The 26,696-nt window shown below is 55.7% G+C and overlaps 1 protein-coding gene across 6 annotated transcripts in view; it reads left to right on the top strand.

The window, feature by feature from the left end:
- The window catches only part of ANO1 (anoctamin 1), a 161,508-nt gene that overhangs the window by 75,351 nt on the left and 59,461 nt on the right, over positions 1-26,696 (top strand). For 4 of the 6 annotated variants that reach the window (XM_079929144.1, XM_079929142.1, XM_079929141.1 and 1 more), the window contains exons 3-9: positions 2,610-2,942; positions 17,427-17,525; positions 18,279-18,430; positions 19,959-20,013; positions 23,223-23,274; positions 25,557-25,622; positions 26,110-26,165. In XM_079929144.1, coding sequence (XP_079785270.1) covers positions 2,610-2,942; positions 17,427-17,525; positions 18,279-18,430; positions 19,959-20,013; positions 23,223-23,274; positions 25,557-25,622; positions 26,110-26,165 — 813 coding nt within the window. The remainder of the gene's footprint in view (positions 1-2,609; positions 2,943-17,426; positions 17,526-18,278; positions 18,431-19,958; positions 20,014-23,222; positions 23,275-25,556; positions 25,623-26,109; positions 26,166-26,696) is intronic. The other 2 variants (XM_079929146.1, XM_079929143.1) reach the window with 1 other exon arrangement.

The following is a 26,696-nucleotide window of genomic DNA, read 5'->3' as shown; positions in this document are numbered from 1 at the left end:
CGTAATGTCCCTGCTCTCTGACTTGAGGGGGGTCACTGTGAATTTCCTTCCCATTCACTAAGGACTCATTGGTCCACTTTGCTCAGTACCGGCCGTTATTCCAGCCAAGCAGGAGCATTTCTGGGCCCGGCACCAGGTGCTGAGCCCGCTGTGTGCAGCAGGTTCTGAAGGGAAGTGCGTTAAGGGCAGTTCCTGGCCCAGCCCCCCGGTGTCCTGCCAGCCTGCTGAGGGGCCCCCATGAGTTAAGAGCTTATGTATGGATGGCTCCGAGGCAGTCCCGGGACATGAGATCTGGAGAGGTCAGGGACGTCAGATCCCAGAGGACAGGGGTTTGTCAGCGCTGGGGAAGCTGGGGAGAGCTACGAAGGACAGAGGAGGAAAGGAAGGTGTGCAGGTGGGGAGCACAGCACATGCAAAGGCAGGGAGGAGGGGATGAGATGTCCTGGCTCCGGTGTATGCCGGGGTGCGGGGTGGGAGAGGAAGCTGCTGAGAGGTGTTGCAGGCAGGAGACAAGGATGACCGCTCCAGCCCTCGAGAGCGGCACACGGCCCCTGGTTCAGCCCAGAAGATCCGCGTTCCCCATTTGGAAAATAGGGATGAACCCCTTGTAGAGACGCTGAGAGTCTGCAGTGCCCAGGATGCTGGCGGCAGGCGGTGTGCCCTGCCCTCCCAGAGCCCACGTGTCCACCTGGCTCTGCCCACCTCCCATGCTCTTGCCCTTCCGTCAGCAGCAGCGTTATTCCCCAGCGTCAGCCAGCGTCCTCCACGTTCCCCCCAGGCAGCCTTCGGGTCTGGCTTTGCTGCCCACTCTCCCGCGAGGGGAGGAGCCACCTTTAGCGGCCAGCTCCCCGTGACGCTGCCTTTCTCTGCCCTTCGTGATCTAACCCAGGAGAATGAGCAACTGTCTTCACACCGGGGTGGACCCGGGATGCCTGTCCCAGGAGTTAGAGTACACCCAGCCTAGACGTTCTTTTGCTCAGTCCTCCTGGCTGCCAGCGGGGGCAGCTTCTGTCATCCACCCACTTTACAGAGGCGGAAACCGAGCCCCAGAGAGGGTAGAGTATCCCCTCAGGACTCGTAGCTGGAGGGGGACCAAGGCTGGACTTACCTGAGGCCTCTCGCTGCCCAAAGCTCCCCTCCACCCTCACCCGGCCTGTGGTTCCAGGAGCAGTGAGGGTGGAGCTGCAGCTCAGCTGAGCGGCTACACCCAGCCTAACAGCGTCCAGTGGAGCAGACCGCTGGGATCTGCCGGGGAGCAAGGGCCTGATTGCTTCGTCCGCGTGAGCCCCGACTTCCTCCGGGTCGAGCAGCCCTAGTTATAGGGGCCCTCACGCGGGGACTCCGTGAAAGGCTGTGCCCCATGCTGAGAAATAGTGTCACCCCAAGTCCCTGTTACTGTTGAGGGGGGGCGCCCTGGGTGTGCAGACAGGATTCCAGGCTGGGCTCAGCCTGCCTGCGCTGTCACCTCGGGTGCCCCTCACCCTACCGGGCCTCAGTTTCCCCTGACAAATTGAGATAAACAACTCTTTCCCGCCTCTCCTGCAACATGACCCACCAAAGGCGCTGGGGTGGTCCATGGTCTCTGTCCTGGGCTGGGCCTCCCTCCTCCCACCCGGGCCCCCAGCTCTCCCAGTACCAGCTGCCCGCCTGGGTGTGGGCCTGGCTCCTTAGCCCTGGTGCAGCTCCGAAGACTCTGAATGGTGCAGAGTTGCTCGTATCACCTCTTTCCAGCATGATTTTATTTACTTTCTCTTATTTCCGAAGACCAGCTTGCAGCAGAACCTAATACCCTCAATAACCAGCCGAATCCCACGGGGATGCTAGAGATGGGGGTGCGGCTTCAGCAGAAGCCGCGCACGTGGCACCTGGACTTTGAATCCCCCACCCCAGGCGGGCTCCCGTCCCCTTGGCCCCCTGGAGTCCTTCAGGCAGATAAGGAAACTGAGGCAGGACTGTATGTGCAGCGACCGGCCACCGCCCTCCCTCCCCCACCTCGCTCTGGCCCCTGAGACCACCCCCCAGGCAAACTGCTGAATACTCGACTCGCGGTCTGGGAGTTGACTTGGGAGAGTCGAGACTGACACAGTGGTTGCCTGGCCCCGACCACACAGCTAATCAGTGGCAGAGCCGGGCCAGGCGAGGGCTGGTACGGTCCCACAGCCACCTTGACACGACATTGCCACGCCTGCTGGCCATCAGAGGTCGCGCTGTGCAGAGCCTGAGCTCAGCTCTGCTCTGCCTGGGACCCTGTGGGCCTGTGCGAAGAGCACCCCCCGGGGGGTCGGCCGTGCAGGTTTCACAGCCCATTCCGGCCACCTGGTCCCTCCCAGGCAACGCGAGCTTGCTGGGGAGAGGCGGGAGGCCTTCGCGTGTGAGCACCCAGCCTGGCAACTTCAAGTGCCGTGAGCAGCGACGTCTCTTGATGGCAGCTCCTGGAAGGCAGGGCTTTCTGCAGTGTTCTCAGCCGTCTGGGCCCCTAGTGATCAGAGGGCATGAGTGGAAAGAGTTGGGGAGGGCAGGTGGGTGGCCAGTTGTCTTGGAAGCACGCTCCCCTCCGAGGGCCCGTCCCCGAGCCCTTGACGGCGAGTGGCTTTCTTCTCCCCCCGCAGCTGCTGAATTCCTTGTCCGTGGACCCCGATGCCGAGTGCAAGTATGGCCTGTACTTCAGGGATGGCAAGCGCAAGGTGGATTACGTCCTGGTGTACCATCACAAGAGGGCCTCGGGCAGCAGGACCCTGGCCAGGCGGGTCCAGCACAGCGACGCCGGCCTGGCCGCCCGCAGTGCCCGGCAGGACCAGCCCCTGCCCGGGAAGGCAGGCCCCGTGGGTGCGGGCGAGCCCGAGCCCCCGCTGGACTACCACGAGGATGACAAGCGCTTCCGCCGGGAGGAGTACGAGGGCAACCTGATGGAGGCCGGCCTGGAGCTGGAGCGGGACGAGGACGTAACTATCCCCTTCTCCCGGGCGGGCAGCCGGGCGGGCAGGAAGGTCCTTCTACCGTCACCTGTTCTTAGAAAAGGGCCGAGGCCAACGCCCTTCTGGTCGAGTGTGGGGAGCCCAAACCAACGCCCTCCCCACATCTGCCCCGGGGAAGGGCTGGCCTTCTCGGCAATGACCTCCGGGGTCAAGGCATTTCCTGCTCTGGGCAGTTCCTCCCCTGGGAAGATGGGCGGATGACTGTTTCACGGGCGGAGGATGAAGGTCTCCTAGGAGTCTCCCTGGCACTTGACCTTGGCTTCTCCGGCCTCGGTTTCTCAATCTGTCAAAGGGGGAGGTTGGCCCGGCTGATGCCCGGGGGCCCCGGCGCACTGAAATCTGTGACCATAACACTGGTTTCCAGAGCTTCTCTCCTTGCCAAAGCCTGAGAGTCTTTCTAAGGGAAGTTTTCTGGGGAGAGCGAAAGGTCGGCCGCCTGGCCGGCTGGCTGCCCTGGTGGCAGAAGGCATGGCAGTGCAGAGAGAGTTGACCTGGGCGGCCTGGGGACAGCGGCGCGGCCCCCTCAACTTCTCAGCGGGTTTGCTGATGCTCCCCTGACAACTCCTTAACCTCTCTGTGCACGGCGCGGCGGGCAGCATCTCTTCCATGAACAGTGGGGGGCAGACCTCTAGCCCACAGGAACCGTGGCTGTGCAGATTAACCAAGAGTCAGCCAAAGTCTCTACAACACATTAGGAGCAGAAAAAGTAGTCAGCAGGTTGACTTAGGGGTCCATCGTGAATGTTTGAAATAGAAGTTGGTATTAGTTTTGCTATTTCCATCAGTGAGAACCACCGCATCCTTAAATAGTGAACGCTTTGGTCTGCTGATAAGGAGGCTTTTGGGGTACCTAGAATAGAAATCTACGACAGCGGAGCCGGTGTGAACGCTGTTTCGCAAGATGACGTTACTTCCCCCGAAAGCAGCCAGGTATGCTCAGCGGGACTCATTCTACCTCGGCCTGGCGAGTGGTAGAGGCATCTTGCTCTCAACGGGGACCAGCCCCTGGGTGACGCTTTGGCTGCCGGCAGGTGTGGGTGAGCTCTGGCTGTAGGGTTGGTTCCCACTGGAGTTGCGAGGGCGCGAGGGGCCTTAAGACGCTTTGATGGTCAGGAAGCAAAGGTTGGATCCTGACCGGGTGGCGGAGAGCCTGTCTCATGACTTTGAGGCCGCAGCTGCAGACAGGCCTGTGCTGGTCCTTTGGAGGTTTCTGTCTCACTTTGTCTTAGACCTGAGCTGAGGCCGCTCGGGAGAGAGAACAGTCATTCACGCGGACTTTTCCCAGTCCCGCCCGGCCAGCCCCGCGGTCTTTTGTCAAAACAGTACTGCTACGATACAGGCTGGAATTCAGAGTGTCCTTTATAATTGGAGGAACAAACAGCCTCCATTGGAGGCAGGGGAGGCTGGAGGGAGGCTGGTGGCAGAGGCCTCTCCTGGGAGCTGTGATCTTGGGCGCCGTGTTACACGACCGAGAGATTTACTCTCTCTCACTTTCCTGACTACAGCGCTGAAATCTCATGTTTGAAAGGACATCCCCGCCCCCTGGGTCTGGTAATTCACTCTCCCTCTCCCGGCCAGATCCCAGACCCTCTACCTGTCCTTTGCAAGACTTCTTAAGCTTCCCCATCTGTCAAACAGAGATAACAATCGTGTTTATATCACTGGATTGTCATAAAGTACTTAGCTCAGTCTGGCAGTCAGGGAATTCTCATTGGCTGACGTGAATATTCAATCATATATGTTTGCTCATATGGAAATGGAATGGCCGTGCTCACGAAGGAGAGAAGAAAGAATCTTTCCAAGTCCAATTGAATACTACACCACACATATCTTTTTAAAAACTCCATGACTCTGAAATAAATAGCAAACGTAAAGACATTGATTATGACCCCCCAAAAAAGATTGAATTGTCCCAATAAGTGATGAGGATTCTGCCCCAATTCCAACACGTACGGGTTGTTTTCCCCACGCCACGCAGCACTTCTCCGACACCAGCTGGAGGTAGCATCAGACCCCAAGGTTAAGGGCTCTACAAGGCCACCCACCCCCCCACCAGCCGTCATTTGCAAGCCCAAGTTGTCACCTGTGCTCTGACCCACTGGCTACAGTTCAGAGGTTCTAAGGACTTGGGGTTCTATTCATTTGCTAGAGCAACACACAGAACTCAGAGAAGCATGTTACTTCCTAGATCACTGGTTTATTATAAAAGGAAATAACTCAGGAACAGCCAGATGGAAGAGAGGCACAGGGCAAGGTGTGAGGGAAGGGCGTGGAGCTCCCATGATTTCTGAGCACCGTTCTCCCCAGATCTGCACGTGTTCACCAACCCAGAAGCTCTCCAGACCCTGACCTTTCGAGTCTTTATAGAGGATTCATTACACAGGCACGACTGATTAGATCACTGGCCATCGGCAATTGATTCAACCTGCAGCCCTTCTCACCAGCCCAGACATCCGGGGAGGGACCAGAAGTTCCAACCCTCTAACTACACGGTTGGTTCCCCTGGCAACCAGCCCCCATCCTTTGGAAAGGAGGTTCTTTCCAAAAAGTCACCTCATTCACCTAACAAGAGACACCATTATTGCTCTCCCCACTTAGGAAATTCCTAGAGTTTTAGGAACTCTGTGCCAGGACCGGGAGACAAAGACTGAAAATCTATTTCTTATTACAGATCACAAGATCACAGTGACCCACAATTTCATTGATAATTTAGCTCTAGAGCTTAAGAAGCTTTTCCAGCAGTTGATTGGGTCTTTTTTATTTTTTAACATCTCTATCGGAGTATAATCGCTCTACAGTGTTGTGTTAGTTTCTGCTGTATAACAAAGTGAATCCGCTATACATATACATATATCCCCATATCTCCTCCCTCTTGCGTCTCCCTCCCACCCTCCCTATCCCACCCCTCTAGGTGGTCACAAAGCACCGAGCTGATCTCCCTGTGCTATGCGGCTGCTTCCCACTAGCTATCTATTTTACATTTGGTAGTGTATATATGTCCATGCTACTCTCTCACTTTGTCCCAGCTTACCCTTCCCCCTCCCCGTGTCCTCAAGTCCATTCTCTACATCTGTGTCTTTATTCCTGTCCTGCCCTTAGGTTCATTAGAACCTTTTTTTTTTTTTTTTAGATTCCATATATATGTGTCAGCATATGGTATTTTGGTATTTGTTTTTCTCTTTCTGACTTACTTCACTCTGTATGACAGACTCTAGGTCCATCCACCTCACTACAAATAACTGAATTTTGTTTCTTTTTATGGCTGAGTAACATTCCATTGTATATATGTGCCACATCTTTCTTATCCATTCAACTGTCAGTGGACACTTGGGTCACTTCCATGTCCTTGTTATTGTAAATAGTGCTGTAATGAACATTGTGGTACGTGACTCTTTTTGAATTATAGTTTTCTCAGGGTATATGCCCAGTAGTGGGATTGCTGGGTCATATGGTAGTTCTATTTTTAGTTTTGTAAGGAACATCCATACTGTTCTCCATAGTGGCTGTATCAATTTACATTCCCACCAACAGTGCAAGAGGGTTCCCTTTTCTCCACACCCTCTCCAGCATTTATTGTTTGTAAATTTTTTGATGATGGCCATTCTGACCGGTGTGAGGTAGTTTTGATTTGCATTTCTCTAATGATTAGTGATGTTGAGCATCCTTTCATGTGTTTGTTGGCAATCTGTATATCTTCTTTGGTGAAATGTCTATTTAGGTCTTCTGCCCATTTTTGGATTGGATTGTTTGTTTTTTTGATATTTAGCTGCATGAGCTGCTTGTATATTTTGGAGGTTAATCCTTTGTCAGTTGCTTCATTTGCAAATATTTTCTCTCATTCTGAGGGCTGTCTTTTTGTCTTTTTTATGGTTTCCTTTACTGTGCAAAAGCTTTTAAGTTTCATTAGGTCCCATTTGTTTATTTTTGGTTTTATTTCCATTTCTCTAGGAAGTGAGTCTAAAAGGATCTTGCTGTGATTTATGTCAGAGTGTTCTGCCTGTTTTCCTCTAAGAGTTTCATAGTGTCTGGCCTTACATTTAGGTCTTTAGTCCATTTTGAGTTTATTTTTGTGTACGGTGTTAGGAAGTGTTCTAATTTCATTCTTTTACACGTAGCTGTGCAGTTTTCCCAGCACCACTTATTGAAGAGGCCGTCTTTTCTCCATTGTACACTCTTGTCTCCTTTATCAAAGGTAAAGTGACCATATGTGTGTGGGTTTATCTCTGGGCTTTCTGTCCTATTCCATTGATCTATATTTCTGTTTTTGTGCCAGTACCATACTGTCCTGATTACTGTAGCTTTGTAGTATAGTCTGAAGTCCGGGAGCCTGATTCCTCCAGCTACATTTTTCTTTCTCAAGATTGCTTTGGCTACTCGAGGTCTTTTCTGTTTCCATACAAATTGTGAAATTTTTTGTTCTAGTTCTGTGAAAAATGCCATTAGTAGTTTGATCGGGATTGCATTGAATCTGTAGATTGCTTTGGGTAGCATAGTCATTTTCACAATGTTGATTCTTCCAATCCAAGAACACAGTATATCTCTCCATCTGTTTGTATCATCTTTAATTTCTTTCATCAGTTTCTTATAGTTTTCTGCATACAGGTCTTTTGTCTCCTTAGATAGGTTTATTCCTAGGTATTTTATTCTTTTTGTTGCAATGGTAAATGGGAGTGTTTCCTTAATTTCTCTTTCAGATTTTTCATCATTAGTGAATAGGAATGCAAGAGATTTCTGGGGATTAATTTTGTATCCTGCTACTCTACCAAATTCATTGATTAGCTCTAGTAGTTTTCTGGTGGCATCTTTAGGATTCTCTATGTATAGTATCATGTCATCTGCAAACAGTGACAGTTTTACTTCTTTTCTGATTTCGATTCCTTTTATTTCTTTTTCTTCTCTGATTGCTGTGGCTAAAACTTCCAAAACTATATTGAATAATAGTGGTGAGAGTGGGCAACCTTGTCTTGTTACTGATCTTAGAGGAAATAGTTTCAGTTTTTCAGTTGGGTCTTTCTTTTTTTTTTTTTTAACATCTTTATTGGAGTATAATTGCTCTACAATGGTGTGTTAGTTTCTGCTTTATAACAAAGTGAATCAGCTATACATATACATATGTTCCCATATCTCTTCCCTCTTGCATCTCCCTCCCTCCCACCCTCCCTATCCCACCCCTCTAGGTGGCCACAAAGCACCGAGCTGATCTCCCTGTGCTATGCGGCTGCTTCCCACTAGCTATCTACCTTACGTTTGTATATATGTTTGTATATATGTCCATGCCGCTCTCTCGCTTTGTCACAGCTTACCCTTCCCCCTCCCCATATCCTCAAGTCCATTCTCTAGTAGGTCTGTGGCTTTATTGCCGTCTTGCCCCTAGGTTCTTCATGCAGATTGGGTCTTTTTTAAATGAAAATATTACTGTGGCATAAACTAGACAGTTCAAGGTTTCAAAGCAGCTGGAGTTGAGTGTGAGCCATCCTCCTGCTGTAGCGTTTCAGATCATGACCGCGTTTCCCACGGGCCCCTGCAATCCGAGCTTCCCTCTGAGGTGAACTGGGCCCTGAGGCTGTTGAAAGGACCTTCGTTCACTGCAGCCTGTTGCTTTCACCTGAGACCAGAATCTACTCAGGGGCCGGCCGACCGGCCGGGTGCGTGCAGCCTGCGGGCGTATACGGTCCCCTGCCAGTGAGATTAGCAGAGAGATGCCCGGCTCATGACTCATTCCCGGGGTGTGCTCTGATTACAAGGAGTGAAAGGGTTTGCAGTTTGGGGAACAAGATAGCCTCGGAGAGAGAGCCCAATCGCACAATCTTACTCACTTTGAAGCAAAATTTAGGGACTTCTGTGCACTTTCCTGGGGAGAAATCAATCCGTGGAATCCATCAGATACCCAAACAGTGACGCCCAAAAGATGAAGCATCGTTGCTTTAAGGCGGCATTTCTCAGCCTCGGCACCGCTGGCGTCCAGTATTTTGCAACATCCCTAAACGCAACCAAAAATGTCCCCAGACGTCGCCAATATCCCCGGGGAGCCAATATCGAGAGCCTGCTTTAAAGGCCGGATGGGGGGGAGGGGTGGGCGTGGAGGCGGCAAAAGGGAAGTGAGAGCGAGAGAAATGGGGGGGCAGTTAAATAAGGCCTCCTGAACACCTGGGAACCCCCCCTCAACTCTCTGCTGGCCCGGCTGTGACCAGGCAGCACATGGAGGTCACCAGCAGCGCAGAGGTGTGTGACCCGCCTTTGCTCCCCCAGGGGCCAGCGGGTGTGTGAGACTGAGCCGCTCCTGGGCAGCGTGGGCCACGAGCCACACACGGATGGGGCCCCTGTGTGCCGCGCGAGCCTTCCTCCCGAGTCAGGAGGTTTATTGTTGAGAAGACATCCCGTGATGACCAGTGGAAGACCGGCCTGGCTCAGGGCACAGTTGGGGGCGGTTCTTAGGGACACAGAACAGTGAGTGTCCTGGGGCTGCCGGAACCAATGACCACAAACTTGGGGAGGCTTAAAACAACACAAGTTGATTCCCTCCCAGTTCCGGAGGCCAGAAGTCCAAAGTCAAGGTGTCAGCAGGGCCATGCTCCCTCCCAAGGCTCTAGGGGGGCATTCCTCTCACCTCTTCCAGCTTCTGGGGGATCCGGGTGTTCCTGGGCTTGTGGCCGCGTCCCTCCAACCTGCACCTCGTCTTCACATGGCCTCCTCTGTACGTCTCTCCTCTTCTCAAGGACACCAGTCATTCTGCTTAAGGCGCGTCCTAATCCAGTATAACCTTATCTTCACTTGATTACATCTGCAAAGACCCCATTTCCGAATAAGGTCCCATTCACAGATACGGGGAGTTAGGATGTGGACGTCTCTTTTGGGGGGTACCATTCACCGCGCTACAGAGCTGAGACTCTGCACAGGGGTGTTATCCCAGGAGTTGGGTGGCTCATGCAGGACCCCTAGAGGCACAGCATTGGTTGGGGAGGCATGGCTCATGGTTGGAGGGCAGAGCGGGGCAGGTGGTCTGGGGGGGACAGAGCCTTGGCCTGGCTGCCTCGGTGCACGGGAACCCCGTGGGGTCCTGCTGAGATGCGGGCTCTGACTCAGCAGGTCTGCGTGCTTTCACGTTGCACTTCTAACCTGCTCCCAGGGCATAGGAAGCGGCCGGCCCTGGACCATACTTGGAGGCGTGAGGACCGTGCAAGCCTGTTCCCCATGAGCCACCAGAAACATCCCAGGAAAGGGGCCCCCAACATCCACGTAAGCCCCTGATCCGCTATTCAGTGCCCCAGAGGTAGCCCCAGGCAGAGACCCCCGTACTGGGTACACTGGGCCAAGAACTGTGGAGAGGGAAGTGATGGGTCTGGAAGAAACGTGCTCGTAACCCTGATTATAGGATGGATAGAGATTGAGCCTGGCCAACAGGCTCTAACCATAGGTTCCCCACTGCTCCCACCCTCCCCCGGGCACCGCAAGCTCAGAGGAACCCAGTGTGAACGCTGCTTCCCTGCAGGAGAGGGGCCCTGGGTGTCAAGGTAGGGTCTGGCGCCTGATCCAGAGGACGGCCCCCTAAGTAAGTTTCACACATGAGGGTCCAAGAGGGGTGTCATGTCAGAGACCCCCTGGGACAGCACACATGATAGGAAACGCGGGAGGAAAAGGTCGTGGAGACAGGCGCCCCAGGCCTTCCTTCTCAAGGAGCCCCTCCTCCCACCCTACCCCCCAGCGGCAGTGGGGTCAGCGTCCAGGGTTCCCAGTAAACGGACAAGAGCAGCTTGTGGCCAACACGTTTCCTTGCAACTGAAATCCATCAGCATTTTTCAAGTCCAGCCTCAAAGCTGGGACATTATTTATGTCCACTGGCGATTGCCAAGAAGGCCACACACTAAAATGCCGGCTGTGTGCTGGGGGTGACCGAGGCCCGCACTGCCCTGAAGGTGAACTTGACCCCGGCTTTGGCAGAATTGTTAAGGCCGCGGACACGCGGACCCTGTAAAATCAGTTTGCTTTCATGCTGCTCTTCGGGGCTCCTCTCCTCACCCCGGGGCTGTGGTGGGCTGTCGTTTCTCCGTGTTCCTACCCGAAGCTGGTGTGGGCCGTCATGACATCTGTTTCCCATCTTTGTGGATGTTGCTTTTGAAAAGCAAGTGAGGAACTGACTGAGGGAGGATGGGTGCTGCTTCCACGCCAAACCTTGGGATGCAGCGTCAGGTGGTGGGTATATCTGAGCTCCCAATGAGGCTCAGACCCCGCCTGGCCCCTGTCGGGGCCACGTGTGTAGGTCCAGACCCTGCTCAGCCGCTTCCTGGCGGAGCAGCCTCAGGCAAGTGGCTTCCCCCTCTGGACCTCAGTTTTCCCATCTGTAGAATGGAGGTGATGGCCCGTCCTTCCTCCCGGAGGGGTGGTCATGGCACAGGCAGGAGGACGTGGTTTTTGCAGTTTCCAGCTGAGTTTTTGCAGGCGTGAGTGGTTTCTGAGGTGTCTCTGGGGCTTGGATAAGATGATGATGAGCACAGAGGAGCGGCCCCTCCTCGCAGGCTGGGCTTTGGGGTGGGGGTCCTTGACTCTGAGGAACCTGAGGTCTAATCCCGACATCCGCATGTATAAGGGACAAAGGCGCAACAGACATTCTCAGGGACTTGTCAGTTTGGAAGCAAACCCCATCCCGCCTGGTATGGGTGCCCTAACCTGCCGTGTGGCACAGGGATCAGATCCCTTTACAGAGGGAACGAACTGAGGCTCTGAGAGGCGGGGCAAGGAGACCAAGGCCACCGGGCCCAACAGGGGCAGGGCCAGCACTTGAACCTGGGTCGTGGCTCCCAGTGTCACGCTCTTTGCCCTGAACCATGTGGTCTTCAGCCCCCCACTCCCATCCCCAGGCTTAGTGCCTCTGCCATGAGCCTCTCCTACAGTGGGATGTTAGGGGCCATTGTCTAGTCCTGAAGCTCTCATTTCTCCACAATTCCACCATTACGCATTCATTTCTTTGGCCCTAAAGATTTTATGTCTCTTGAGTCTTAAGTGCTGAGGCTTTTACACACCCCACCTGACTTCCTTTGGGTCTGTCTTGGTTTTGCGGAAGCATACTTGCTATAAAGTATATTCTGGACACTTTTTAAAAGTCATGTCTTTAAAGTTCCCCAAGGGCAGCTCTGCCCGGGTCCCAAGTAGGCGGGCTGAAATCTGTGCCACTCTGGCTGCAGTTCTGACGTCCTCCTGTGTCTCTAGGCCCGTGGTGTGCCGGAGTCAGCTCTTTCTGGCTCATCAGGAGTTCTGCCAGCCGGGTGTTAACACTTTGGTAGCTTGAGATAGGCCGTGGCGGGAGTATTTACACTGTGGAAATTGGCAAATGCTGCAGCTACGGATCGGGCTGGTTTTTTCTTCCTGAGAGCAGGGGAGTTGTGGAGGATTGCGTACCTCACTGGCATCTCCTTACTGGCAACTCCCTGCCGTACGCCCATGGGTCTCCCTTTCCTCGGAGAGGTCAAGTACCTTCGAACGTGTCTGTTGAATTTTCACTTCTCATTATGACACTTTTTTATTTCTGCGAGCTCTGTTTGGTTCTTTTCCCAGTTGGCTGTGTCATTCTTTAATAGCTTCCTGTCCTTTGCAGAACCTTTCTGTCCTGAAGTTTATTTCTTTAAACAAGGTGAGCACAGTGGATTTATTATCCAGCTAATCCTCGCAGAATCCCGAGGCTGAAGGCGTCACTTCTGCTGGTTCTCCTCCAGCCGTCTTCGTTCCTGGTGGGCCTGGCGCCCTTGCCCACTGACCACCACCCTTATGGAGCCCATGATCGGGGCGGGGAGTTCCCCAAGCCCAGGAGGAAGATGCCCTTGTCCAGAAAGGCTTGCATTCGTCACATCTGAGGGCATTATAGACAGAACCACCTTGAGCCAAGGTCACAGGCTGAGGTCCCCAGACCCACTGGGGCCGTGGCCTTTCGGACCAGGACTTCTCGGGGAGGTCCTCATTCCCTCCCTTTCCTGCTCAGCGCCAGGACTGCCTTCCTTGTAATTCCCAAGGTTGGAGGGGGGAGCCCTTTCTGGGTCACCTGAAAGTGTCATCTCATGGGGGTCCGGCTCCATGGGGGAGGGTCTTCTGTTAGACTACCTATCTTGGGCGGGCCTGGGGCAGAAACCTCCCTCCTCCCTCCTGCCCAAGTGTCTGCATCGGTAGAAACCCCTTGGATGGCATGGTCTTGGCATGGACATTTATTTTATTTATTTATTTTGTCCAGCATTTGGTGGCAGGCCGTTGCGGGACCCTGACCCCTGGCCCTCCCCACGCCCACGCCATGGTGCGCGGCCCCGGCAGTTCTGTGGCCTCCAACCTCCCCACACCAGAGGGACCAGAGTCAGGACAGAACCCACGGCTCCGGGGCATCTGGCTCAGGGAGGGGACCCGGCATCTCATGATTTCTTCCTGCAGGGGCGGGTTGCTGTCAGGCCGGGCACCAAGGTTTCAAACATCCTGTATGTGTTCTTGTCCAACCGGTCCCATGACCCCTTTCCCCAATCCTGCCAGATATTTCCCTGCGAGGGACCCCACTGCTCACGTAAACAGCGGAGCATGTTTTCGCAGGGAGGCCAGCCCGGGCACTGGTCCTTGACCACCATCGAGAGCGCTCCCCACGGACTTGGAAGAATATATTTTGGGTCTTTGCATGCGGCTGAGCACTGGGCGCAGAAATAAACTTGGGCCGTAATGGGAAAGAGGGGGTCTGCCTCACGGGGCCGTCCATAGTCACTTCTCGGTCATTTCATGGTGCCCCCGGGGCTTCCTGGAGCTGGGGAGGCGGCTTCAAGCTTCTTGGCCAAAGGAGTCCACGCAGGGGTGGTCTCACCAGCCTCAGGGTCACGGAGAGGAGCCGTAGCCCCAGGCACGGGGCTGGATGGAAGTGTTAGGAGCACCAGGGACTCCCCCAGCTGTGAAGCAAGTCTTGTCCTGCAAAGATTTGCAGATGAGCAAAACGGGGTTCAGAGAGGTGGAGTCACTTGCTGGAGACAACACAGCAGCCCGCCAGGACTCGGACCCAGGCTGCCCAATCCATGGCCGCCCCCAGTGCCCACCCGACCTGCCCCTTGAGGGCAGCAGGAAGATCTGGGTTCCCCTTGCCCGAGCCCCCGGGCTGCCTCCTCTGGTCCACGCTAGTCCACGTGCCACTGAGTCCCCAGCCCTGGGCCGTGGTGTCAGGCTCCAGGCTCCCTGCAGGTGTGCCTCACGCCAGCCAGCACACCTCGAGCCTTGCACGTCTGGTCCCAGTGCCCGAGCACCCTGGTCCTGGAAGCAGCCTCAGGACCCAGCTCCTGGACCTGCTTCTTCGAAGCTTCCAGCCACTTTGATAAGCTCCCTGCGCCAAGCCCTGTGGGGCTCTGACCTGCTGCTTCATGGTGAGTATCGTGGGCCAAGCGGCAGCTCCAAAAGCCGTCCTCCTGGAAGCTGCAAATGGGACCTTATTCGGAAGAAGGTCTTGGCAGATGTACGTCAGTTACTGATCTCTGCACCAGAGCATCCTGGATGCGTGTGGACGCTAAATCCAATGACAGGTGTCTTTGGAAGAGAAAAGAGAGGGAGACTTGAAACAGAGCCACACAGGGGAGAAGGCTTGTGCAGATGGGCACAGAGGCTGGGGGGATATGGCCACAAGCCCAGGAAGGCCTGGGGTCCCCGGCGGCCCCTCCCCTGGAGCCTCTGGAGAGAGCGCGGCCCTGCCCACACCTTGATCACAGACTTCTGGCTCCAGAACTGGAAGGGAATGAATCTGTGTTGTGAAAGCTGCCCAGTCTGTGGCCACTGGCTGCAGCCTGCCCTGGACACTCACAGTGAACGTGCAGAGCGTGAACCTCTGGGCTCCAAGGTGAGGACAGTGGCAGGATCACCCTCACGGGCCTGTCGTGGGGTTAAGTGAGTTGATACGCACAGATGCCTGAAGCAGGGCCTGGCACGTAGCGAGCGCCCGGTGGGGCCCAGCCTCCTCTCCCCCCACCCCGTCATCATCATTGTTAGGGGACTTCATCCGCTCGTTCAGTGGACATGCGCAGCATCTATGCTGCCCCGACGTGGGCAGCAGGGCCAGTGAGCTGGGAGGCTCCGGACAGGACTCGCCTGCCTGCTGGGGCCACATAGACAAGGCCTGTGCGGTGACACTGAGGCCCCGGGGAGAGGCTCGCTCTTCTGGTTGTGGGGGGCATGGGCGCCTCTTCATCAGAGATGGAGAGATGAGCTGGAGTTCTCCCAGCAGGTGTGGCCCTTCTCTCGAGGTGAGGCAGGAGCCCCACGTCTCCCTGGGGACCGAGGCTGGCGCTGGTTGAGTGCGTTTGGACCACGGAGGATTTTTTCCTAAAAATCAGTCCCAAGTGACTTTGACTCCGTTGCCTTTTGCCAAAACCCTGCAGTGATCCCATGAGCTGTGTACACTCTGAGGCTGGTGACGGGACCTGGGGCTCAGGGCCCAGCGCAGACCCGAGTCAGCCCCATACCGAGTCCCGAGTGCCGGCCACACACACCCCCTGCCGTGGCCTGGCTCCCTTCTGCCAGGACCCCCGGAATTGTGGAAAGGTGAAGTGGGACCTCAACCTGGGGGCCCAGCGTGGGCTCCAAGCCCCCGGGGGTCCCCTTGAGACGGCTGGTGGACTGAGGACCCCACTGCCGTAGGGCGGCTCCGTCTGAGGGGAATGTTGTGTTTCTGTGCTTTTTGTTGCAATGGGGAACCCCAGTTATCTCGGGTGATTGGGAAGTCTGCTGGTGTTACCTGCGTCTTAGGTGGGGAAACGTGTTATCGTCACATTGATGCTATTCACTCAGTAAAGGCAATCTCTTAAACACGAAAGGTAAGGGGAACACAGAAAACTAGAGAGTTGTTGGGATGTGTGTGGTCTCACCCACGATTAAGAGTGTGTATGGCCCGCATGTGAACCCGGGTTCCCACACCCGCCAGCTGCAAGATGCCAGGCCCTGACTTTCCACCCCCAACCTTATTGAGGAGTAATTGACAAATATAATTGTGTATATTTAAAGTCTACACTGTGATGACTTGATTTACATAGACACCGTGGAATGGTTACCCAGATCGAGGTAATTAACTGACCCGTCACCTCACACAGTTAACTCGTGTGTGTGTGTGTGTGTGTGTGTGTGTGCACGTGCTGAGAACACGTTGATCTCTCAACACCTTTCAAGTATACGATACCATATTAGTAACTAGAGTCACCCTGCTGTTCATTAGGTCCTCGAAACTTAATCTTATAACTGAAAGCTGGTACCCTCTGACCTGTCTCCCCATTCTCATCCCCCCACCCAGCCCCTGGCAAACACCGTTCTACTCCACACCGTTTCTATGAAATCAGCATTTCTTTAATTCTACATATAAGTGATACCATGCAATGCTTGTCTCTCTGACCCATTTCACGTAGCAGAATGTCCTCCAGGTTCATCCACGTTGTCACAAATAACAGGATTTCCTTCTTTTTTATGGGTGAATGATACTGCGATGTATATGTCTACACTCTCTTGATCTCTTCATCCGTCCAAGGACGCTCAGGTTGTTTCTGTATCTTGGCTGTCGTGAGTAACGCTGGGTGAACGTGGGGGTGCTGATGTGGACGTGCTGATGTCATTTCCTGGGGATAACTACCCAGAGGTGGGATGCCTGGATCATTCGATGGCTCTAGTTTTAATTTGCTGAGGAACCTAGGCGGTGACTGAATCTCTCAAGCCTCAGTGTTCCCCTCCGTGAAAGGGGGGCCGTGGTCCTGCCTTTCCCATAGAGCTCGTTGGAGTCAGTTCTCGAAGCTCTTAGCTTGTGCGGTTCCTGGTGGGCCAGCACTCAGGGGCCCTCAGCTGCCCAGTCCTGTCATTCAGACACGCTGGACCAGAAATGACTTGTCCAAGTTCACAGCAGCTTAGTGGGGGCGGGGGGCTGGGCTCGAATGCAGCGTTACGTCGAGTCCTCTCACATTAGGATAAAGGCAGTGCTGACCCAGGGAACCCGGAGGGTGGCCGGGTCCAGACAGAGGTGTGTCCTGACCCCACAGAGATGCCCAGAGGGGACCATCTTCACCATCACCTCCTCATCTCTGCTTGGGCACCCCAGGGACACTGAGTACATCCACTCAGTCAAAGGGCCTGGGCTCTCAGTTGTGCAAGGTCTTCTGTGTCTCAGGCCGCTCTGAAGCCCCTCGGCTACCCCTCTGAGAACTTCCCAGGTGTTGTGGGATCGGGGATCTCCCTCCAGGCACCCTCCCGGCCGTTTATCATTCCCTTGGGACCTGGGGGAGCCCTCTCGGCCCCGCAGCTTGCTTCGATCATCTGGAAGGAGGGGATTCTAGCAGTGCCTCAAAGCATCGTCAGAGGAGCCATGAGGTGACAGGCAGAAGCAGCTGCCCCGTAAACTGTTGTGGTCCCCGAAGGTGAAAATGGTTTTCAGCCCCAGACATCTGCCCACGCTGACCAAGGACCTCTCCCCTCTCTCTAGACGAAAATTCACGGGGTTGGATTTGTAAAAATCCACGCGCCCTGGAACGTGCTGTGCAGAGAGGCTGAGTTTTTGAAACTGAAGATGCCGACGAAGAAGGTGAGTGGTGACGTCCCTACTCCACAGGGGTCGTTTCAGGGCTGCCCGGCAGGAGCACGTCATCGGGAGGGTCTGAGTTGTTACGAAAGCCCAAGGGAGCTTCAGCCCCCCCCCCACCCCCGGGAGGGCAGGAGGCCTCCCGTGTCCTGCGGGTGGAGAGTATAACCCGCTCCCCCAGAGATGCCGCAGGAGCCCGGGAACTTCTCATAGATACAAACACAGTGAAACTTCCCGCTCTGACGTTCGTACTTTCAGTATTTCAGCTGATTTATCAGACTCATTTTAATCCCATTTCCTCGCTTGCTGGGGCTTTTCTTCTTAATGTCTGACAGCTTCAGGCTGGGAAGCGGTCTGCCAGTGCATCCAAGGAGCTTAGCGAGGCGTCGGGTTTACTTTTGTCCTTGGGGAGGAAAGCAGGGGGGACGAAGCTGTTCTCAGGAGTGAGTCAGCTCCCAGCTTCTCAAAGCCTCCAGAATCCTTTGGATTACCTCTTTTTAAACAAAAATGAAGCTGGGGGAAGTTCTCTGGAATGTCCTAGAATTGCCCTTTTGGCTGGGATCTCCCGAAACTCTGAGCTTTCAGGCTCATCTAGAAACGCGGATGTGGAGGGGGCATCGTGGCCCATCCCGCCCCCTGTTCCCAGGCCGGGCCGTCTCTGTGGCAGGGGGCTAGTTCCCTGCCCGTCTCAGAATAGATTCCCAGAGTCATGGTTCAGCAGATGACATGCGTCCCCCTTCCCTGCCTCGCCCGCAGCTGTATCACATTAATGAGACCCGTGGCCTCCTGAAAAAGATCAACTCTGTGCTCCAGAAGATGACGGACCCCATCCAGCCCAAGGTGGCGGAGCACAGACCCCAGACCACGAAGAGGCTCTCCTATCCCTTCTCCCGGGAGAAGAAGCACCTGTGAGTGGAGACCCCCCTCCCGCTTGCCCTTCCCGAGGGCCACCCGCTGTGTGGTGATTCCAACCCGTGTTGGACTTGGTCCTCCGAGGCCAGAGGGAGTTCTCCAACCCCCAGTGAAGCGGGATTTCAGCCCCTGGAGCATGTTCGCATAAGAGCTTGTGCTTCCTGAGCACAGAAGAGGCCCTGGAAATAATTTCCAAGGTCATTATTAACTGAGGAGTTAAGGGGACAACAAGTCTTGTCCTGCTGGGTGACACTTGGGAAAACTAGCTTGAGCCCATGTGAGGGAAGGCCTGGGCCTGGGATCAAAGCCCCAAAGCAGTGGCCTGGGTACCCTCCCCCCGCCCCGCTCTGTCCCTCTTGGGATGTGTCCCGAGGAGTCGGGTCTGGTTAGCTGCACCTCCGGAAGGCTGCCGAGCTCTGGGTGCCAGGAACCGAGAAGCAGCCCCAGCTGGAGTCCTGAGGCCCCAGACTCAGGCCCCAGCCGGCCGGCGCGGCTGCCTGGCAGGGCTGCACCCATTCTGGAACCTTCCCTCCTCCCCTGCTACTGAGGGGCAGTGAGGCGTAGCCACCTGGGTCAGCGGCAGCTGCAAGGCCTCCGTGGGGCCTCACTGGGCAGAGCTGGAGCGAGGGCAGGGGTGGGAATAGAAAGCTTGGAGTCTGGGAATCCTGTGGGGATAGGATGACGAGCTCTAGGGAATGGGAGGCTCCTGGACACCCCTGGTCCCACAAGACATGAAGAGCCTCCGCTCAGAACTGGGGCTTCCGCCCTGGCCAGGGCATTAGTCACAGGGCCGGGGCCACATGCCTCACTCGCTGTTTCCCGATCCTCCGGGGGATAAGACATAAGAGAGAAGGGAGTGGCTCCGGCCCAACTCCTCCCACCGGCGCCAGGACCCGGGCCCCCGCGCATTAGAGGGAGACGCCCTCTTTCCATGACCCCCAGGGCCTGGCCACCTCCCTTGGCACCCCCTGCCTTGCCAGGCTTGGCTCACCTCCAGGCTCTGGGCCACCCCCAACCCCGAGCCGCCCTCCCCGGCTGTACGCTGAGTGTGTTGGGAATCGAATAACGTGTTCCAGAGACATCCCTCTGCCCTCAGGAAGCCTTAGGAAATCTCTGTGTGGCCCAGGACCTCAGGACAGAAACCATTTGGAAATTATAGGGAGACTGTCTTAAATAGTAAAGTGTCCGATGGTGGGATCACCCCAGGAGTGCTGCAGCAGAGACTAAAATCTGCCCCCGAGGGTGTCATTGGAAGGAAAAGGGATCCTTGGCGAGGGAGGTCTGACCACAGTTGCCCCCGGGGTCACTTCCCACCCACGGGGGTCTCCCAGCCTCCCCGAGGGGTGAGAGGATGTACAGACTCTTCCAAATGCCTAGGGTCGGATCACACCCGGCGTGCGGACAGAGCTTCGTCAATTTCACGGTCACCGTTCGCGGGGGGTAGTGTGGTCCCCCAAGGCCTCGGAAACGGGGAGCGCTGACTCCAGTGAGCTGTGTCTCTTTTTGTTCCCAAAATTTCAACAGATTTGACCTGTCTGACAAGGATTCCTTTTTCGACAGCAAAACCCGGAGCACGATAGTAAGTATCGCTCCCTCGTGGGAATCCATAGCTCCCCAGCAAGGTGGCCCCGGGAAACGGGATGATAATTTCATTTCAGCCGAACTCCTCTGGGTGGAAGGGGCTCTAATTGTCTGTGACAGAAATAATTAGAATAATAAAACCAGCGGGCTGCAAGGGGCCCAGGGGATGGCGGGGGTGGAGCAGCAGGGAAGAAGCAGAGGGATTCCAGACCCGCTGGGTTATTTCAAAATGTTCCCGCATCTTTGCAGTTCCCAGCTTGCCTCTCCAGCCTCCTTGCCACTTGCCCTCGGTGGAATCTGTACGTCCCCATCTCTCTGGGGGTTTGTGAGGAGGCAGCCCTGGCAGGAGGGATGGGGTGGTGCAGGCAAAGGGACGAGGGTTTGGGTAGACTTCCAGAACCTCGCCAGATGAGCAAACTGTGGCTTGAAATCTGACCAGGCCGCCCTGCCCTACTCCAGGTATTGGTTTAACGTTTATCCATCGGCCGCCACGTTGTCCACCAGCCAAGCTGGGCTGTGCATGGCTCAGGACCCAACTTCTGTCTGAACGAGTATTAACATCTCAGCCAAGCTGCCGCTTCTCTCTCTTCCTGGCCCAGAAAGCCCAGCCTGGCGAGGAGAGGGGCGGGGCTGGCAGGAGGCGGCCGCTGGACCTTGAGCAGATAACTGCCCCCCACAGCCACATCCCGAGACGGGCGGGCACCCAGGCACAGGACAGCGAGTGGTGTAGGCTGCCTTGGCCTGGGGGGCTCAGGCCACTGCCTGGACAGACAGAGCCCGGTCCCATCAACCCTGTGTCCCCTCCCAGCCTCGCGACTCGCAAACGGGACGAGGTGGTGTCCTGCCCAAAGGGCAGCCGTGCGCCCACACCAAGGGTAACCTGGGTGCAGCGCCGGGAACGTAGCAGCTGCTGTGGTTTTTATTATTGACCACGTTACTGATGAAACTAGCAATTAAGTCTCATAATTTATAATAAACAATGAGGAACTCGTTTATGCAAAAACGTCAGCAGCCGATGTAGCTCAAGGCTGACGTGTGGTCCAGGAGAGGTAAGCTCTCCCTCTTGGAAACCCACCGCGCAGGAGAACCAGACGCAGTTGAACCTGGACTGTTTCTCTTTTTCTCTGTCATTTTGGGGTGGGAGAGAATTGGAATGGCCAGCTGGGGAAACCGAGGCACGCGCTGCGTTTCCACATGTATGTGCACCCCAGTTTTTACACGATCTGGAGCCACCGGGACGCCCCTGGAAGCACAGGGCTGGGTGCAGATTCGTAAATTCATTCTCTTTTTTTTTTTTTACTTTTTTTACTTTATTGTTTTATTTTATTTTACTTTTTTGGCCACACCATGTGGCTTGCGGGATCTTAGTTCCCCGACCAGGGATCGAACCCGGGCCCCTGGCAGTGGAAGTGCGGAGTCCTAACCACTGGACTGCCAGGGAAGTCCCCGTAAATTCACTCTTGCTGTCGGGGTGGTGGCCTGGGGTTGGGGTCATATGTGAATGGAAGCTCTAGGCCCCCTCTCGTGGAGAATCCACTTTAAAATGGAGCTCAGACCATGATCCCCTAGTCACAGAAGGCAATTCTATCCGAGCCAGCAAGTGTTACTGAACGAGCCATGACTCCGATTACCTCTGGGGTGGGGGGGTCACTCTCTCCCAGAGACCCTGAAGGCCTGTTTGTAAAACACCAGTGCTCCAGAGAAACTCTTTGGTGACTCAAAACTTTGCCCTTGGTTAGTTGGACCCTGTGGTCTTGAGACCCAACGTCCTTCTAGACAAAGATATAACAGTCCCTCCTGTCTCCTTCCCTGTGCTGCTGGCATGTCGGGGCAGCCCAGTGTGCAGGCGGGTAGGAGTCGGGATCAGCAAGGAACAGTGGGGAAGGACCTGAGGTGCTGGTCTTAGGACTTGGATTTTCAGCCTGTAGGCACTAGGGAGCCATAGATGGTTGTGGAGCAAGGTCCTAGAAAGATCACTGCCAGTGGCCAGTCGTGGAAGGGCAGATGGAGGGTGGGTGTGGGATCACAGCGGTGGTTGTGAAGGGGGGCTGTGGCTGCACGTGGAAGGGAGGAGGTGGTTATGGGAGAATCAGCAAGGTCAGGATGAGGCCACTGATTAGATGCAAGAGATGCCAGGGAGAGAGCCAGCTAACTGGGTCATCCATCCATTCACTCATTCATCAGTCAGTTACTGAGCACGTGGTGTCTGCCCAAGATGGGCAGGAGGTGAGGGAGGCAACAGGCACATGGCAGGGGTGGAGTAATCCGGGACAAGAGAGCAGAGTTAGGGAACTGCCTGGAGGTCCAGTGGTTATAGGACTGGGCGCTTTCACCGCCAGGGCCCATGTTCATCCCTGGTCAGGGAACTGAGATCCTTCAAGCCGAGTGGGGCAGCCAAAAAAAAAAAAAAAGAGAGAGAGAGCAAAGTTAGAAGGCAGAGCAACAGGGACGGTGGCTGCCCGGTGACCTGTTTGTTAAGGTGACTCTGTAGCCATTTAGCTCTCAGGGGAGAAGCACTTCTGGCAAAAGAAACAGCCGTGGTGAAGGCCCTGTGGCGTCAGGAGAGGGTTGGCGAGTGAGGGGGGCAGCCAGGAAGCCAGGCTGCTGGGACAGGGCTGGGCGGACGGAGAGGAGGAGAGAAGGTCAGATGGCCCAGGGCTTGGGGGGAACCGGAGGGTGGGACCTCGGGGGAGTCTCGAGGGGTTAGAGTGCCCTGACCCACGCGTCTATGGCACAGGGCCAATTCTTTTCACCCCATTTTGTGGGTGGAGAAACTGAGGCACGGGGCACGAGGTAGTTAGCGCAAGACCACACGGCTACAAGGACGCAGACCCAGGCAGGCAGACCCCCAAGCCGGGGCTCCTGAGGCGGCGAAGTGAAGTGTTTTGTTCGTAAAAGGGGCACAGGTTTCTAGAACATTCAGGGCCACACCCGAGAGTGGTCGTATCAGCGGAGTCCTCATGCCTCTGCATTCCAGCTCACCTCTCAGCCAAAAGGGGCGGAAACCCACCAGCAGAGGGCACAGGACCCCCGTACTCCTGCGCCCAAGCGCAGCATGGGCCCTTCGAAGCGACCTTGTCCCCAAGAACGCCAATCCCGACCGCATCCTTGGGGCACGCAGGAGGCTGGCGCTGGTAACGGTCGCCACCTCCCTTCCCGGTGACCCGTGATGGTGTAGCTCTGGTCCCCCCCTTGTCTCCACAACAGGTCTACGAAATCCTGAAGAGAACGACGTGTACCAAAGCCAAGTACAGCATGGGTAAGGGCGTGCCTGGGGCTCGAGCTCAGCGCTCCGCTCGCGGCGTAATCTTGCCGCTCCATCTTCTCCGTGGGAGGCGGGTGGCGGCCTGGGGATTTTTAGAGGGCTTTGATTTAAGGCTGGTGTAACAGTCTCAGGCAGGAGGGCCGTTCCAGGACCAAGGGGCGGTTTTACGACCCTTTTAAGCACGAAAGGATCCTCCTCTCTGGCTTGAGGCATCTGTGGCGGCCTGTGGAGCCTCTCAGCGCAGAGGCGGTAAATCCTGGCTGCTGGAAACTGGAGGGTGACCAAGGGGTTCTGACCCTCTCTTGACCTTCACAGTCCAGGGGGAGGTAGTTAGGGTTCCAGCCGGGGCAGCAGCCAGACACACGCACAGTCTAGAAGGTGCCCCACCCGGGCCATGGCCTTGCTGGAAGGGGTGCCCCTCGACGTGTGCCCTTAGGCGGAACCTGCCGCAAAACTGGCCCCGCTGGGCTCCTCGGGTACCGGTTTACAGACCACCTCAACCACAGGTGCAAAACCTTCTCGATTAAAGCGTGCAGAGGGAACCATCCCCCCCGCCCCGCGCCCCACCATGTAGGTCCCTTGCCCACCGCTGCAGGCTGAGTTTGCTAAACGTTTGCAAAACGTTTCAGGGCAAAGCGATGCCTTTTCCCGGTCTTTCCCCCCTTCCTGTTGAGCCGCTTTATGCCCCGCTGAGAGCGGAGCTCACGGCACAATCCTTCGTGCTCTGGAAGCATCTGAAGCTCCGAGCCTGTGGTTCAGGAGAGATGCCCCGCCTATGGGCTTCCCGGGAGGGAAGGAAGCGAAGTACAGGAGGACTCAGATGCTCGCAGCTGAAGTCTGGGGCAGGCCCAGGATGCAGCGGGGGGGAGGGGGGAATGACACCTCCATGCTCAGCCAGGCTGCCCAGTGGTCAGTCACGGGCCCACCCTCTGGGCCTGAAATTTCTAAGCCCGTGTACTAAGTCGTGGCGGGGGACACACTCTCAGGAGTCGAGAGGAGGCCAGGAAAACTGTCCCCGATGGAGCAAGGTCCTCCAGGGGGGCCCCAGCCACCAGAAGTGGGGAGAAGCATGGGTCTAGTCCCAGCGATGCATCTCAGAAGTCAGTCTCCCTTTAGCGCCCCTGTGGGGTTCCTTCTGGTGGAGACTCGTGCGGTCGCTGTGAAGGTTTGCAGAGAGTCCAGGGTCTGGCCCTTCTCAGCTGAGCTGATCCCCGCCCCGGGCCATGCTGTGGCCAGTTCCCTGGCAGCGCTGGTTCCCAGAGCCAGTGATGAAGCAGAGAGATGGGGGGGCCTTCTCTGCACCCCATTTCACACTGGCCTTGTCTGAGAGCCCTCCTGACCTCCAGATTCATGGATGGGTTCGGTCCCCCACCAGCCTCTGTGCCAGGAAGGTCCCTACCCTCAGGGAGCTTCCATTCCGGAGGATGGAAACAGATGAGAGCTGACAAGGTAAACCAGAAGACAATCTTGCAGGCTGAGGGAGATGGGGAGTGATGGGGGATGTAGAACCAGTGATCAGAGGTCCTTCTGATGAGATGACATTGGAGGCGTGAGGCTTCCGGGTAGAGGGCGCACCTGTGGCAGACGGTGTTGAGAGCATTCGAGGGGCAGTGGGGGGGCCCAGTGAACCTGAATCCGGCCCCCTGTTCGTTTTTTACTGCAGCTGAACTTTCCACTCATGGGGCTTTGGCCACGAGCTCCCACCTGGCTCCGGTTTGGATTTCTAAGTGTCCCTAGGTGCCCTGACCATTCCAGATCACTAGCTGGGGAGATGGTCTATTTTTAAGTGGATTTCAGGGAGTGCCTTTCCCACCAGTGTCACAGCAGAGTAGTCAAGAGTGGGCTGGCCAGGCCACTGAAAAATCTGACCCCCTTACCACCCAGAAAGCCTCTTCATCCAGGCAGAGGGTTCTGTGACCAGCAAAGGGCTTCGTGGAAGCTCCTGGGCAGCCCTGGCCCCCAAGGATGTGTGTGAAGCAAGATCAGATCTCTGGGAAGACCCAGACCCATGCGTGGCCGGGCTCTGCCTTACCCCCTCACGACACTGTCTTCTGGGGCTGGGTGCCCGAGCCCACACCTCTGGACTCTAGGAGGTGCAGGTGTGGTTATTTTTATCCTGCTCCCAGCGCGGGGCTTCAGGCAGCAAACAAGGGGCCCAGCCATCGTTCCCCTGCCCCCAGGAGTGCTGGACTGTGAGTGAGCGCTTTGCCCCCCAAATGCAGCTTTGATCCTTTCAGGCCCTTTTGCATGTAACTAATAGCCGGATGTATAAACAGGGCAAGGAGAGGGAAGAAAGAAGGACTCTGCCCTTTTAAGTAAAAGGCGAAAATGTGGTAAATACGGTAAGTGCCTGTGCCCCCGCGTGGGGCACGCAGGCCTCCTCTCTGGCTTTTCCAATCAACCTAAAATCTAATTCCAAATTGTATGTGTGTTTTCTGACACCATCAATTTTTCCATCCATATTTTTCTCATGATTCAGCTTTTCTAACCACTTACAATCCCCCTTCCTCACCTGCAGGTTTGCCCTCCAGCAGGCGGGGGTAGCTGGTGAATCGCAGGTTTGGGGGTACCTCCTTCCTCCCAGATGTAACTTCCTCTCGGGGTTTCCTCTGTGTCTTCCTAATTCTGCCAATAGAGCATGTTTTTATCATCTCCTAGTCGAACCCGGGGAGGAAACCCCAGAAAGGTGGTCGGGCTCTGTGCAACCAGGTGTGGCTCGCTTTGAGAAAATTCTCGGTGATTGAGACAGCCCTGGGACCGCTCTGATTGAACACGGAGCCGTTGGAGACCGGCCTGGTCCGTAATCCTCTCTCTGCCTTTGTTTTCAAGGCATCACGAGCCTGCTGGCCAATGGCGTTTACTCGGCAGCCTACCCACTGCACGATGTAAGTAACCTTGACAAACATAGTTCATCTCTGCGCGTCATTTGATTCTCCAAACCCCGAGGGAGCTCTCGTTATCCTGTGGTCGGGGCTTCCTGCTTTGGCGCTCCTGTGAATGTCAGCCGCTCCCGGCCTTTCCTGGTTCCCCAGGTGGGGACCAGAGTCACACACAGAGCCATCTATTCTTACTGAATCATTCCACCAAGACAGGGGCACTTGTGGCAGAAACTCTGCACGGCCATATCTGAACTTCACGGCCAGCTGGTCCACAAGAAGTTTCCCTGGCTCTGTCTCCCCTACCCCACCCCACCCGGGCTCTGGCAGAATGACCAGAGAGCTCTGTTTTGTATCTATTTCTGCAGAGCAAGTGGCCAGTTTCCTGAGCCGAATCTCCAAATCCCACTGGTATCCCCCTGACAAATATAGCCTGTGGCCACGGCCGCGTTGTCTTGGCTTGGGATAGAGAGAGAGAAGATTCTCTTCTTATTGTCTCTATGGAAACAAGGACTAGAGTTCAACAGGGCACTGGGGATG

This window comes from Stenella coeruleoalba, assembly GCF_951394435.1.
Source record: "Stenella coeruleoalba genome assembly, chromosome: 8".
Lineage (NCBI taxonomy): Eukaryota > Metazoa > Chordata > Mammalia > Artiodactyla > Delphinidae > Stenella > Stenella coeruleoalba.
Note: the sequence above shows the minus strand (reverse complement) of the source record. Positions and strands in the feature narration are given on the sequence as shown.